Source organism: Salvelinus alpinus, chromosome 21 (genome assembly GCF_045679555.1).
Source record: "Salvelinus alpinus chromosome 21, SLU_Salpinus.1, whole genome shotgun sequence".
NCBI classification, from domain to species: Eukaryota; Metazoa; Chordata; class Actinopteri; order Salmoniformes; family Salmonidae; genus Salvelinus; species Salvelinus alpinus.
This window is the reverse complement of record NC_092106.1, coordinates 5,628,316-5,644,375: the sequence shown is the minus strand read 5'-3', so window position 1 is coordinate 5,644,375 and position 16,060 is coordinate 5,628,316. Positions and strand designations below refer to the sequence as shown.

The 16,060-nt window shown below is 43.1% G+C and overlaps 1 protein-coding gene across 1 annotated transcript; it reads right to left on the bottom strand.

Annotated features, from left to right (window-relative positions):
- Window positions 1-4,573: 4,573 nt before the first annotated feature.
- On the bottom strand, window positions 4,574-15,070 carry LOC139547659 (coatomer subunit delta-like). Its single transcript, XM_071356639.1, has 10 exons — window positions 14,742-15,070; window positions 13,279-13,542; window positions 12,822-13,001; window positions 12,511-12,716; window positions 9,058-9,219; window positions 8,730-8,895; window positions 6,876-7,023; window positions 6,630-6,738; window positions 6,177-6,381; window positions 4,574-6,034 (listed from the first exon to the last, which is right to left on the bottom strand). Exons 1-10 carry the CDS (start codon window positions 14,742-14,744, stop codon window positions 5,945-5,947), a joined length of 1,533 nt encoding a protein of 510 aa, XP_071212740.1. The 5' UTR covers window positions 14,745-15,070; the 3' UTR covers window positions 4,574-5,944.
- Between the last annotated feature and the right edge of the window lie 990 nt (window positions 15,071-16,060).

The following is a 16,060-nucleotide window of genomic DNA, read 5'->3' as shown; positions in this document are numbered from 1 at the left end:
TCTTTGCTTATTTGAGCTGTACTTGCCATAATATGGACTTGGTCTTTTACCAAATAGGGCTATCTTCTGTTATCTTCCACCCTTCCTTGTCACAACACAACTGATTGGCTCAAACGCATTAAGGAAAGAAATTCCACAAATTAACTTTTAACAATGCACACCTGTTAATTTAAATGCATTCCAGGTGACAACCTTATGAAGCTGGTTGAGAGAATGCCAAGGGTGTGCAAAGCTGTCATCAAGGCAAAGGGTGGCTACTTTGAAGAATCTGATAAACAAATACATTTTTGTTTAACACTGTTTTTGGTTACTACATGATTCCATATGTGTTATTTCATAGTTTGTCTTCACTATTATTCTACAATGTAGAAAATAGTAAAAATAAAGAAAAACCCTTGAATGAGTGGGTGTGTCCATACTTTTGACTGGTATGTATGTTTGTGTGCATGTATAAAAAAAAATATGGGAGATTGGAAATGATGCAGACAATTACATTGATGAAAGCTACAATCTATCTGCAGTATTAAAGCTGATCTACCGCCTAAAAAAATACCATTACTGCAATGGAATGCTTGACAAATGCACACAAACCTACACAGTGCTCAATCAACTGTAAACATCCTCTGCCTCACCAAGGGCTCCTGAGTGGCGCAGCGGTCTAAGGCGTCACTACAGACCCTGGTTCGATTCCAGGCTGTATCACAACCGGCCGCGATTGGGAGTCCAATAGGGCGGCGCACAATTGGCTCAGAGTCATCCGGTTTAGGGTTCGGCCATCATCGTAAAGAAGAACTTGTTCTTAACTTGCCTAGTTAAATAAAAGTGAAATTAAAATAAGGTGGGTGTATTATATCATATGTGCATTCAAAATGCTACAAATGTGAATCCAAGTGAATTCCCTTGATTCACCCCCTTGTTTTCCCCCCACACTGTCCTAAAGTATTTATTATGACTATTTCCATTCAGGCAAACAGCCTTGCCCCACAGCCTAGCAGTTTTCATGAAGACTTGAGGCAAGCTCAAAGTTTGAACTTCAACTTGGGCATGGATATTAACTGGTTTTGTACTATGTACAGCATATGTTGTAATGATGATTAAATAAGATTGACCTAATACCACCATTTCACCAGGGTGTCATTGCTCCTTCATTTACTTAGCAGGTGGTTATGTGGTTGATGTGTTCATTTTAGGTTGCCTGAATTTGATCTAATCTGGATTCGACTGGAAAGCACAACTCGGGTTGTGAAATACTATCTAATGTGCATCACTGCAAGAAGCTGGACAAAGTTAAGTCAAATCAGTATTTTCAAGCAAAACAAACTGGAGACTCATTCTCCATGTTATGTCGGCCTGTACAGCAAGTCTCGAGTCTATGCTGATGTGCCTCCTCTCGGAATAGAGGATTCTAGGGGTTTGTAGCTCACTCACCTCTGTAGTGGTCCGTGTGTCCTCTCCCAGAGGAACACTGTTTGGGTGTTGATCGAACTCCACTGTTGGTCCTGACCCAGTTCTGACAGTCACGGTCGGGTTCCCGTGGACCACGGTCAGAACAACCAGAAGGATAAGCAGCGTCCAGCCCATACTCCACACTAAGATCTGAGAACAGAAAACTAATGCCAAAGAGGATTGTGGAGTCCTAAGGAATGCAAGATGAGTGTAAATAGGCATCCATTTCAGGGTTACATAAGAGAGGGTGGGAGTGAGAGGAAACGGACACTGTCCAGCTCAGCTGCCTGTTCGGTTTTCTTTATCTAAACAAACTCCCCTTCTGGTCTCATGTAGGCCTACGCATGTAACACTGAGTAGAGCAGTGAAAAGTGAAAAAAAAGTGATTTATTTAAAAAGGAGTGCAGTCAAACAGGATATTTCACACTATTAGGTCTCAATAACACTGAAATTGTGAAAATGATAATGCCGAAGCCTTTTTAAAGAAAAGGGGCCTCATTTATTAATATAGCATAGAAACCATTCTAAAACACGACTTAAACGGAATTTAGAATGTTCGTACGCATAGAAAAAGTGTGATTTTATCAAACAATTGTACGAGCGTCATAAGCACGTCAGTAGGAGATAACCATTGATAAATACAAATTGTTCTCAGCCTCAGTGCTCATGCACGACCTTGGCTGTTTGTATTTCATATATACAACGCCATACCATGACATACAAAGGCGCAAACAAAAAAAGCTACGAAAAAAGACTGAAATAGAGATGCTAGTGTCAGAGATTGAGTACAAGCAACATGTTTTATTTGGCTCACTCTGTTGTGGCTTGACCAGTAAAGATGTTCACATATCTACAAAGAGAGGACCATTAGGACAACTCAAATTGCTTTAGCAATGGCAAATATACTTAAAATGAATAGGCAACACTCACCAATAAGCCACATGTTCTGCAGAATGAACGAGTTGCGCGTTCCACCTAGCTTTTTCTGTTCACATAATTTACATCGTTTTGGGATGGTGATATTATGGCAATATGGATGCCTTGTATTGCCCCATTCGTATTTGGGAACCCCGCTTGACTTCAACCTGTTGTGCGATGGTGTATGCGTTACTGTTCGTTTTGCTGATGATTGCATCTAAAACATTGGCTCATCCAGGGCTGTAAAATGCCGATCCGCAAGCTCCCTTTGAAAAACACCCGAGGGTGCGTAGCATTTGGATTTGCACCAGAATGGCATGTGTTTGGCTTTTTAAGTCTAAACAAAAATCCAATAACATTGGTGTTAATATGTGTGTGAATAGCTCACGTCAGAGAGTTAGATAAACTGCAAACATAATCCTTTAGTCAGGGATTACAGGTCATGGCATCCTAATCAGTCACTCATAATGCACCTGTTTATCCTAGATAGGTGCCCCACTAGCGCCATCTCTGGGTTGGCATTATGCACATCATCTCAACAATTGGTTTTAGGAAACGATATCTGATGAGGCAATCTGTACATACTGGCCCAGACCACACCTGGTTCAGCCTTCTCCTGTCCCTGTTGTCTGGGACACCTTGGAAACTGGCCCTGAGACCCGACCTGCTGTTTCAGGCCGGTGGAACTCTGTGGCATCCGAGACCGCACCACCTCAGTCTGTGGGCTTGGCCACTAAATGGCACCAATGGTCCATGTTAGGACTACAGGAGGGTGTAATGAACACCATGCAGAGCGCAATGGCTACAACCGCAGCATACCAGTTGCGCTGGCGGTTGTTCTGCTCTTGGTGCACCGGTATTAAGGTTGTGCCCGAGTCATGCGGGGTGCAGTATGTCCTCCAATACCTGCAGTCTCGCTTGGATGAGGGCTTGGCAGCCTCTACACTGAGAGGGTATTTGGCTGCCAAATCTGCGTGCCGTATGGGGTAGATGGACAGGCCAGTGGGGCGCCATCCCTTGGTCTCCAGGTTTATGAAGGGGGTTCGTCGCCTGCGTCCAGCTAGGACCCGCTCAATGGTGAGCTGAGATCGGGATGTGGTCTTGGCAGCTTTGGCAAAGCCGCCTTTCGAACCATTGGAGTCTGCCTCCGTGAAACACTTCTCCGTGGCTTTCTTGGTAGCGATTACTTCCATGAAGAGGGTTGCTGAGCTCCATGCTCTTTCAGTAAGTTCTGAGTGCTACCGGGTGGACCCCAGGGGGAGGAGTATATCTCTCCGCCTTAACCCTTCATTCCTCTCGAAGGTTCTGTCAGACAGGCATGTGAACATCCCTTTTATCCTGTCTGCTTACGAACCCCCGGCAGAAGCGGGGGAGTCTGGGCCTCGCGCCGGCATGCTGTACGGGCACTGGCTGCCTATGTGGAGTGGACACGGTCAGTGAGAACAACAGACCAGCTCTTTGTCTGCTATGGTGAGTCTCCTGGGGGCTGGGTTATCAAAGCAGAGGCTCTCTCACTGGATCATGACAGCATTCTGCCTGGCTGGCAGGCCAGTGCTGGGATCTGTGGTGGCACATTCAACACGAGGTGTGGCTGCGTCCTGGGCTCTACTGAGAGGAGTGCCCCTCGCTGATATCTGTGCTGTGGCCAGCTGGGCTTCCTCTTGCACTTTTGCTAGGTACTAATCGGGTAAATGTGGCACCTCCCTCTGCGGTTGGTTCAGCGGTCCTGGACACCCCTTCCACTGACAGCCCCACGCTGGGACTTCGCCGCTGGCTGGCCAGATCCCTCTAGCACCGACAAAATCTGGTACGGGTATTCCAATGTAGGGAAACATAACGAAGGTTACATATGTAACCACGGTTATGTGAGCTATATGGATCACTCTAATCCTCTACGGTGCTAGAGGCTCGCCTCACAAATGTAGAGAACGTGTGTCGCGGCCATGGGGTCTATATATAGGGGCGGACCCCAGCCGTGACACAGGTAGATGGGAGTAACTCTGTAAATACTCACCTCGGATGTATCCCTCTGCTGCGGAGTGATACCAATATATTGGAGTGATCCATGTAGCTCACATAACCGTGGTTACATACGTAACCTTCAATTTGCCCCATAGTAGCGCAAGCATCAGTTTTGTTGCTGAACAATCAACCAGTCTTTAACGTCATTGCAATGCATTAACTACCCAAAAAAATCAAGACCGCAAAGTTGAATAATACACTTTAATCAATTAAAGATTTTTTTGCTTCACATTTTATACTGGAATGTTATGATTCCCCATCTGTATTTCTTTACAGATAAAATGTCCCATCTAGCCATCTTCAAACCCCATTATCCAACCAACCACATTGAAATTCTGGGAATACAAACAAAACATCAAAACCAAAACATGAAACCACTACATGTTGTCCTTCTGATTAAGTGGATTTTTAAAGAGCATCCGTTCATTATGGGAGTAAATTACTGACTGGAGTCATTAGAGGGAGGTGGTGTCACTGGCAGGAGAATCCTCCTTGCGATAGGACCAAAGTATTCCCTCTATTGATGGTTGTTTGATGTGAACCACAGTATACTGATCGGCTCTTCCTTTTCAACAACTGTTACGTTTGTAAATAGTCAATGGTGACCTTGCTATGGAGCTTTTAAATGATTACTTTTCAAGAACTTCTATAGCCACAAATGCAGTGGTTTGCCTTTGTGAATCAGCTGCTTACTCTTTTCCATCTTAACAGTTTCTCAATACCACAGCCAACACACCTAAAGCTACATATTGAGATTAATCAATCTAATGGAGAAAAAAAAATGCCTTTAGTGGGTAAACAGGTGCCATTAAAATGGATTTGTGGTGAACCTGCAGTTATGAAACAAAAAAAACAAAAACATGAAAGACCACCTGGGTAGTCCTGCTTTCTTCAAAATCTGGTCCAATGTATAAAATACAAAATGTCTCTGGTAGCGGATGCATGATTCTTTGAAGGTGGGGATGATTTTAATTACTCAACCTCAATAGCAGGGAGATGAACCAGCTGAGTACTGACTCCTCAGCCAACACAACAGGGTCATGTTTATTAGGCACCAAATGGAAGAAAACTGACTGAATCAGAGAGGGACTACCCGGACTTGTATAATTAGAAAGGCTCATTTTAGTTTTCCTCAAATGAGAAAAGATCATTTTTTGTTTTCTGTTGCAAAACAGTGTGAATTGTTTTCTGTTTTGTGTTCTACTGAACACGTCCCTGACGCTTGTCTGTAGCTAGTACGGTTCCTACCCCACCACTTAACCAAGACCACCACCCATCTCCCTTTCCTGCTGCCCCTTTAGCCATCGTGTTTTCACTTCCCGCCTCTCCTCGGCGAATAACAGCACATTCCGCTGCCCGTTAAATTGAACTCTATATATACACTGTAGATCTTTTTCTCTCTCATACAAACATAAACACACCAATACTGCGCTCCACCGTGGGAAGGGCTTTTGAAGGGCTGGATCCTGTTGACGTGTACAGTCTCAAATGTTCCACAGGCGGGCAGGTAGGCGAGTATTTATTTTTGTCTTCTCTGGAGCTTTGACGTATATTTCTTTTACAGGATCTCGTATTTGTCGACGAGGAACGAAGTTTCTAAAGAGAATTTTACTGGTGCGTCTCCTTCTACCTGAGTCACTTTGGCAACCTGAGGGAATAGGAGGGGGGGGAGGGGGAAGCAATGTGACGAGTGAAATGCAGGGATAGCAAGAGCATTGTGTTCCATCATTGACTGTAGGCCTAAATGTCCATAGTTAGTAAGTTTCAACGTAAAAAAAGATTAAACTTGCCTGAATGTCGCAGTAATTGCGTTTGGACACAAAGGACACGTTGACGGGGAAGAAGTCGCTGGGTTGCCCGGGGACACTGAACTCCAAGCTGCCACTTTTGTTTTTGGCATCTATGACGGGTAGGCTCCACTCTAGAACGTTCCGTCTGCTGTCGTGCTTATACTCTCCGTCCACGTCTCCAACCACAGGTGCCCCAACTCCAGATCTGCACCAGGAAACACAACCATATACTGTAAACAACGAAACCATCAACTTTAGGCTGGTTTACCGGTCACAAATGAACCAGTCTTATACTAAAAACCATCTCAATGGAAGAACTCCATTACCCATGCTTCTTAGTCCAGGGCTGTGCTTAAAAATTGGTCTCTGGAAAACTAGCCAAAAGAAAATCCAGCAAGGTTGTTATACAGTCAACACATTACAAGAAAAGTCATTTAACACCCATGTACTCACGGTATTGGGATAGCAATAACTACATCGTTCAGTTCAAGGCTCTCCTCCTGCAGTTCATATTCTATGTTCACGTCGCAGCCAGTAGCGCTCTCGGAAGGCCAGCAGTTTACTACAGACAAAACAAGGCACAAGGACATTTGAAAAGAGACTATAGTTAACGCTGAATAAATCGTACCACAATAGTTGCAGATCGAAGACGGTGCCGGCAGGATGACGGGTGGAGAAAGGCATTGGAAGGAGACTCACTGGTTAGAGGTATGAGGGCATCGTCTGTGCTTTGGAGCCTCCACTTCAGCACCCCCACATCGTTGTTGAGGGGGAAGGACTTCTCGGAGTTCTTCAGACCAATCACAGAGTCTGAAGTGAAGAGCTTCTTATCTACGTTGGGATGGGTCTAAATACCAGGGGAGATACAATCAATTCCAACACAGTGGACGTACAGTACCGGGCAAAAGTTTTAGAACACCTACTTTATTTTTACTATTTCCTAAATTGTAGAATAATAGTGAAGACGTCAAAACTATGAAATAACACATATGGAATCATGTAGTAACAAAAAAAATGGGTTTGAGATTTCTTCCCCTCCCTTATCCTACCTCATTTGCACACACTGTATATAGACTTTTTTCTATTGTATTATTGACTGTTTGTTTATTCCATGTGTAACTCTGTGTTGTTGTTTGTGTCGCACTGCTTTGTTTTATCTCGGCCAGGTCGCAGTTGTAAGTGAGAACTTGTTCTCAACTAGCCTACCTGGTTAAATAAAGGTGAAATAAAAAAAATAAAGAAGCCACCCTTTGCCTTTTACTGCAAAGAAACCAATTCAACCATGAAGGTCTGATTCACACAGTCTCCTCTGAACAGTTGATGTTGACATGTGCCTGTTACTTGAACTCTGAAGCATTTATTTGGACTGAAATATGAGGCTGGTAACTCTAATGAACGTATCCTCTGCAGCAGAGGTAACTCTGGGTCTTCCTGTCCTGTGGCGGTCCTCATGAGAGCCAGTTTCATCATAGTGCTTGGTGGTTTTTGCAACTGCACTTGAAGAAACTTTCAAAGTTCTTGAAATGTTCCACATTGACTTACCTTCTTGTCTTAAAGTACTGGACTGTCATTTCTCTTTGCTTATTCAATCAAATGTATTTATAAAGCCCTTCTTACATCAGCAGAAACCCAGCCTAAAACCCAGCCTAAAACCCCACACAGCAAGCAATGCAGACGTAGAAGCACGGTGGCTAGGAAAAACTCCCTAGAAAGGCCGGAACCTAGGAAGAAACCTAGAGAGGAACCGGGCCGGGCCAGTCCTCTTCTGGCTGTGCCGGATTGAGATAACAGTACATGGCCAAGACGTTCAAACGTTCATAGATGACCAGCAGTGTCAAATAATAATAATCCCAGTGGCTGTATAGTGTGCAACAGGTCAGCACCTCAGGAGTAAATGTCAGTTGGCTTTTCATAGCCAAGCATTATTTGAGCTGTTGAAATAACATGGACTTGGTCTTTTACCAAATAGGGCTATCTTCTGTATACTACCCCTACCTTGTCACAACACAACTGATTGGCTCAAACGCTTTAAGAAGGAAAGAAATTCCACAAATTAACTTTGATCAAGGAACACCTGTTAATTGAAATGCATTCCAGGTGACTACCTCATGAAGTTGGTTGAGAGAATGCCAAGAGTGTGCAAAGCTGTCATCAAGGCAAAGAAGAATATCAAATATAATATTTTCATATGTTTAACACTTTTTTGGTTATTACATGATTACATGTGTTATTTCATTTCATAGTTTTGACGACTTCACTATTATTCGACAATGTAGAAAATAGTAAAAATAAAGAAAAACCCTTGAATGAGTAGGTGTTAAAACTTTTGACCGGTAGAGTACATATCTCTGATATGGGATGAATTGTTACAGAAATCTTCGAATACATTGGGCCGTGTTCAGAAGGAGCACACGGGGAGAAACATTTTGTAATCGTGCTGGGGTTACTAGTCAAATAAGAACACTGGATTTTCCCACAACGTTGTGCCCTACTGGACACCATCCAGGAGTCTTCACAAAAGGTCATGGGTCAGTCAGGATCTGAACAACTCACCTGCAGTTGTACTCCCTTCTTGTCGTAGTTGTTGACCATCAGGCGGATGCGGCTGACCTTGTCGTCGGTCACTCTCAGGGTGATCATGCCTAGGAGCTCCATGTTCTGTAGACCGCCGTCACGTCCACAGGTCAGGCTGATCTTCTCCTCAACTCTCATGTGGACACTGAGGAAAACATACACAGGCGTCAAGATTGAGGTTTTATCATCACACACATTGCAATCACACACGGGAATTATGTCAATAGTAAAGCACATGCACAGACATTGAATGCAAGATAAACCTTGGCTTACTATCAAATATTCAAACTTAAGAGGAATAATGTACCTCTCCACATTAACTGGTGGCGGTAGGACATTGGATGCAAGCGAAGGCCTTTTCCCTGTGTTGGACGTGATGGTTTCCCCCTCCCCCCTGAGCTTGTCCACAAAGTTGTCCACCTCTTTCCCCCTGGCGCCCAGCTTGAGGGCTTTGCTGGATCCGGTCGGCCTGTGGGAGACACACGATCGTCAGTACCAGCCTCTCTATCTGTGGCCCAGAGTTTTTCGTGGTCAGGTCTAGGGCTGGTCAGGTCTAGGGCTTTCCCGAAATTGTCAGCCGGTGATTGTCAAGCAAATAACTATCGGTCTCATGGTAATTGACAAACATTTAGCATCTCCTGGCTTCCACCTATTAATAAGCCATTTTAAAAAGTCTAATAAATCCATGTAATATTGCCTACTACACCTTCCCAATAAATCCATTATTATATTAGACAGGTCTAAAGAAGCATGATATGAAGAAAATGTAGTCTATTTCAGAAGAAAAGGTCCTTATGTGCCTCTGCCAAATGGCTGTGGGCTACACTAGTTAATTTAGCAGACAAGATTTGCTTAGAATTCTGTGGCATTATTTTATATTATTTTATAGTATGAAGAATACAATTGAACAAAGCTGAATAAAATATAAATATTTTCTCCAAAACGATTTGGGGGAGTGCGCACACTATTCTGTGTTGAGCGGTTAACAAAGAAATAGGTATGCTTAATTAAGAGTTATTCATTTAACTTTAGTTGTTCTACAAACGTTGGGCTATATGTTTTTATTTTGAATACATTGTAAGGCTGCAGGATGAGACTAAAGATGATTTGAAAAAAGTTGCTTGAAAGGCATGAGCTCTGCTTTGTTATTTGCGCAAAAGTCGAATTCACAATTTCACAAGCACTTGATAATGCCTCGAATCACGGCGGCATCCCCTTTATGGCCGTAATGCACCCCCAAAAAATCCATTCCTTTTAAAAGGCCCAGACTAGTGCGTTGTGCCCTTCTCCCCGAGTGTGCTACGCAATCCAAAGCGTCTCTCACTCACATGGCTCGCTGTCACGTGATCGAGTATTTCTCACAGGCTACAAGTGAAGACAGACATCGGGGACACGCTTCTATCCAATTCCGAGATGCATATTGAAGATATTGGAAGCACCGTCCACATGTACTTTCCGTCAGCCAACAAGATGAGTAGGCCTAACGAACAGAAAAAGCACTAGCCAAAGTCAAATCTACTATCCTCCATAGTACAAAAGTCGACCTATTTTGTGTGAAAAAATAAATATTCCAAACAGTCTGGGACAGTTGTGGAATGCGATAGATCCCAAATGAATACAACCACTAGCTTCAAAATACATGTTTTATGCAATGTGGCTGACACAACCGATCAGAACTTATGTTGATAAACTATTAGGCTATTTCTTCACATTATAAGCACAGCAATGCGCACATGGTAGTAGGCTAAACGCGCAAATGTTTCCCGGGAAAACACCATTATCAAAAGTGACCGAAAAATGAAATTATGCATGTAATGCTTTTATTATAAAGGTGCATTTTTAATGGTGAAAATTAACTTCCCCAAACTTGAAACGCATGCGCTGCTTATATATGCCAGTTAGGCTCTACACCCCTTGTAAAGCAGATTAATGTGCTTAATTTTAAGAAGTTATTTGGCCACTTTAGTTGTGATACAAACCTTATTAAAACATATAGGCCTATGGGCTAGGCTACATAAGGTGTGCGACTATGTTTCGAAAAAAGGCAGCAAAAAAAGGCAAAGGCATTGTTTCTTATGCTGAGCATCATTCACAAGTGATAATATATAATTCACAAGTGACAGGCTAATATTGTCACCCATCAGACTATTCTTGGTTTAATCTCGTCTTTAAATATACTAAATAATAATATGTGTGTGATATTTGTTATAATTTAGAATGGACCATTAACATGCACCTGTATCGAAACAGGGGCAGCGGGGGGAAAATACATGTCATCTATGCACTTAAATAGCGAATGGAGGACGCTTTTCCCAGTGGTTTATTTTCATGGCAGCCAGCTAGGCCATACTCCTGATCTAAATATAAGCAACGTGCTTAATATTAGGAAAGTTGAGAAATCAATAATAGGCCTAGCCTATAGAAAGCTTATGGGAGCCTCCTCTTTTTATTAGCAGCCATCACACTGTTTTCTCCCCATTTGCATAGCCTATAGAAATATTGCACAACATGAGCTGATGGGCTCTCATTAACTGTTTGATTAGATTTTCAAATACATTTGCATTGATTAGAGTGATTAGAGAGACAAAAGAGTGCTGTGTACCAGGCTGTTAGCAAGTTTGGTAGGCTGCTAATGACCAGCATCAGAGCTTGGAGGGGCCTAATTACTGTGACTAAATGGTCATGTGGAATTTGACTGCCTTCATGACTCGTTGACCTCCGGTGTGGCTGTAACATGGTCACTGCAACAGCCCTAGTCAGGTTACGTTCAGGGTGAGAAATTAACACCTGCCAAATGCGGGTAGAATTTTGGGCATTGGCGCGGGCAAGAATATCTTTCACCAGCCACGTTGGTGGATGGTTACACACGGCATTTGGGAACAGTTCAAAAAAAATCCAAAGCCCAAATGTAGAAGTTGGTCAAATTGACGAAAGGCTACTAAAGTGTGACTTTATCCTCGTGTTTCTTGTCTAGTTACATCATTTTTGTTCACACGCCAAGTTGTTTTTCCAATATTATTTTGCTGCAACTGTCTGTTGCTAACGCAGATGCAGAGATTCTCAATAACCGTTACCACGGTAATGGCCCCCCTCGAAGGGGCAGCTAAACATTTGTCTCACCCAATGACTCAAATATTTCAGGGTACACACTCCAAAAACCTTTTATTCATAAACTTTTAGTCATGTCTTCTCATTAAAACACTCACATATTTTAATTGTGCTCAATTTATTTGTGTTCTCAAATATTAACTAATGTACTCTTTGTAAAAATGGCAGTGTTTGAGCTCTGAACTAATAACAATAAATAAGTCGTTTCACTCAGCAATCAACCTTTGTTGATTCTTAATGTTCAGTTGTAGAACAGTTTTTGTTTCACTATTTTAACTAAATTATTGCTTTTAACATACATCGGTTAAAATACTTAAAAATAAAATTGAATGGAGCAATATACCACATTACTTCTTACTACTAATACATTTATTGTTTTAGAAACATTACAAAAGCATTCTCATCAGTCATGTGATTTTTGGTTTAATTATGGCCCAAAAATATTTTTGCTTGTAAAAAAAAATATGAGTGGCTGATCGATTTTCTCATCTAACTGCCACAGTGGCTGTTGGACCAAAAATAAAATTTCCCAGCCTGGTCACATTATTAGGAGAAACTGGGCCCTATCTGCCAATCACTGTGTATTGGAGCACATTCTAAGACAATTATACACACAATCAAACTCAACACCTAAATTCCATAATTTTCGTACCTGACTGGGACGGTAGCCATCTTGGGTTTCTCGGGTTCGATGATGGTGTCTGTGATGATGGACCCTGAGGACATGCTGCTCATCCCGGCACTGCCGAAGCCGCCGAAGCCCGGCACCTTCTTCCCCGAGCGCTCGGCGTCTCGCCTGATCTGCTGCAGCTCTTTGGCCTTTCGCCGCATCTCTGCATTGGCCTCTCGCTCCTGGGTCTGTGGGGCCGAGCAGATGAGGAAGAACGTTCAAATCATGGTTACTATAAGCTAATGCCACACGTCCACTGGACGTTACGGGCGTTTTAACTACAAGTGTCTCACCTCTCTGACTGCCCGGAACACCTTCTCCTCGTGAGAGTCCATCTCGGTGAAGGTGCGGATCTGGGCCAGGTTGACGTTCTCCCTGTAGCCCAGGGCCACGATCTCGTCAAAGGCGAATATCAGGTCAAAACAGTGGTCTGAGATCTCCCCTTCCTCCAGCACACGGCAGTACTCTGGGATCTGAAAACAGAAAAACCCAATTGAATGCTTCAATATCAAACCAACAGTCATAACACTTTTCTAGTTTATAGTGGGATATGATCCCATTTGAAGTTATTGGTGAGATGGATAAATTCTGAACTCGTAAGCAGCAGTGAGCTGCTATAGCGTAGGGTTATCCCGTGTGCTGCTCCCAGCCTGTCGTGTGTGTGGGTGTGTTGTGTGGTGGGTCCTGGATACTATGACTGCAAAATCTCTGTGTAACGGACCAATAAAGATGTGTTGGATCGTATCATACCACACGTGAGAAGAGCCGCAGTGTCTCCAGGTCTTCCAGGATGTTGCTATTCTTGGTGGTGATTAACACCATGTAGAGCTTCTCCAACGGCTGGTAGACGTAACGCACGCTTTCCGTCTCCACAAACGTGTGCTGCTTGCCCATGCCCATGAGCTTGGGGAAAGCAGCCAGGAGGCCCTCGACACGCGTCCGGGTCATCTCCACAAACTGCCGTGACACGATGGCTTTGCCTGCCTTGGTGCACACCGCCGCTGCCAAAAGCACCTGCAGCGAGCAGAGAGAATCGCAAACATCCGTTCATAAGTGGGATGTCTCCATTAATGATGACAGCGTGATAGACAGGGTAACCATACTTGGTACAAATATGTTGGCCAAGAAAGGTAGTTATGTGCCAGTTTACTTAGAAAGCAGATTCCGACCCTACCGTTAAGCTTGTTTACACATTGAGCTGCACTGGGGTCAGAAAGCAATCATAGTTACATTAAGACACCGTGAAGCCAGCGTATGATATGGGTCGGGAAAACGTACCTCAATGCAGGGATGGGATATGCTACTGCTAGCTAGCATGAGGACAAAGGGGTAGTTTCCAAGGAAAAAAAGCAGTATTTCAATTTTCTTGATCTATCAGTGTGGAAAGGTAAAATTTGGAGTACAGTGGCATATCTCATCCCTGCATTGAGGTACGTTTTCTGACCCATATCTCACACAATCTTCTTGGTGTAGGTGTATTAATGTAACCATGATTGCGTTCTGACCCCAGTGAAGTTCAGTGTGTAAACAAGTGTAAAGATAGGGTGGGAATATGCTGGCTACAATTAGTTATGTGTAAATCACTTACCGTCACAGAATACCAGGACCAAGGCATGATAACGCATTGATCCAAACGACTCAATTTACTAGACTTAAATTGACTAGATTACCCAATGCAAATCAATTACTATGTCATACAGCCAAGATCCATTGGTTGACATATCTTGATAACTAGCTAATGTTAGCTAGTTAGTTAACTAGCCTACCAAGGACAAGTATTTAACGTTACCAGCCAACATAGCTTAACAGTTAGCAGACAGCCAACAGTAGACAACCGGTGAAATGTAAAGATCAATCTAGCTAACTTAGTTAAATTGTAGCTAGCTAGTTACCTAGTAAACTTAACCAGCTAGCGTTAGTTAACTGAACTGACACCAAGCACTAGTAGCTGACATTTGTGGTAACGTTAGCTAGTTAACTTAGCTAGCTTACTAACATCGATACGTTACATTACAAAGCTGCTAAGTAATAGTAGCATTATATAGTTAAGTTAGCAAATAACCTTGAGTGGCTACCTTTGTGGTTGCTTGTCAAGTTTGATTTGCTTTTCAATTCATTGTGCCAAGGGGCTAGCTAATGATAGCAAGCTAACGTTTGTTGTTATGATTAAGCTACGCGGAAAAGATAAAGACTTGAAATGTGACTGTGCTCACCATTTTTGGTCTCTCTTTAGGAAAACGATCTTTAATCTCAGATGGTTAGGAAAACGATCTTCAATCTCCGATGGTGTTTGCTCAGTCGAGTTCCAGTATATCTAAAGCGCCTTTAGAAAGAAAATATAGTTGGATAGCTAGCTAAGCTGCTTGTAGTGCTTCACTGTGGGTTACTTCAATATGGCAGCCAGGCAGAGCCACGTCTCCAACCAGCGGAGTTGCTTCCTTGATAAACCACTCGTTCGCATTGTCGTAGAAAACTTCAGAACGTCAAAAGTTGCGCGATGTGTGCTTGAACCAAAGACATCGAGCACAGATAGAACGAGACAGATGTTTCACCGGATGTAGAAATGTGAAGCATCCGCTTGGCGTTTCACCTCACTACCAAATATGGCAGTGAGAGGAAGCCCACTGGCCAGCAGTAGGAGAAGATGGAACCAGGTGGATTTTGGCCGAGATTCTGCACATTTTCTCATCGATGAAACATTTGAGCACAATACAGTTTTCTGTTCCCAACACTAGAATCTGTTATGAACAGAATGGAGTAAGTTTTGTAGACTTGGCCCTTTACAACATTTATTTTTTAAATTGCGTTGTTTAGAAGGAGTGCAAAGGCGAATTGAGTTATTGCACGTGCGCACTTCACAGAGTAAGCATTCCCTAACGGAAATATGCAGATACATGCTAGAACGCGCCAATAGGATCTCGCTAACTCATGCTTGTTTCTGCCCACCTCCTTACTTGTTCTTCCCACTATGACGCACTTGTTCCCATTGGAAACGACTACCTTGGTTTAGTTATAAAACTCTTTGGATCGCATCAAACTTTTAAGTGCATACACCGCCACCTACTGTACTGGTCTGTGAGGTAATCCACGGCCTACCTACATTAAATTATTTGATGTGGTAATACAAATTGGGGAAAAGGAAAGTTGCCCTGCCAACTATTAGCGCTCTAAAAAAATCTGATGGTCTGAGAGTACATGACACTAACACCCCCTGCAGCTATTCTGCAGTAAATCCCTCAATCCCAAGTACTTATTTGCCACCACAAACTCAATGTTCTGTGACTTTCGATCCACTTCTGCAGTACAATTGACAGCCATGGCTATAAATGCTATAAAGTCCACCTTACTGAGGCACATATTCTTCCCATCACTCTTGGTCTTTGCCTACTCACACGGATTCTCTCAGGATCCCTCACCCTGTACCCATCTTTTTCTACCACTCTCTTCACTGCTTCGGCATACAACACTTTCTGTACTACTCTAACCCTGGCTACATCAATCTGCCTTTCTCTCACTGGACACCTCCGAACTC

Excerpts from the sequence above, each read along its gene's own strand:
- LOC139547659 (XM_071356639.1), bottom strand. Across the intron at positions 9,220-12,510 it reads ATGGCTACCGTCCCAGTCAG|GCCGACCGGATCCAGCAAAG; the intron begins GTACGAAAATTA and ends TGTCTCCCACAG. Across the intron at positions 6,382-6,629 it reads GTTATTGCTATCCCAATACC|ATCTGGAGTTGGGGCACCTG; the intron begins GTGAGTACATGG and ends TTCCTGGTGCAG.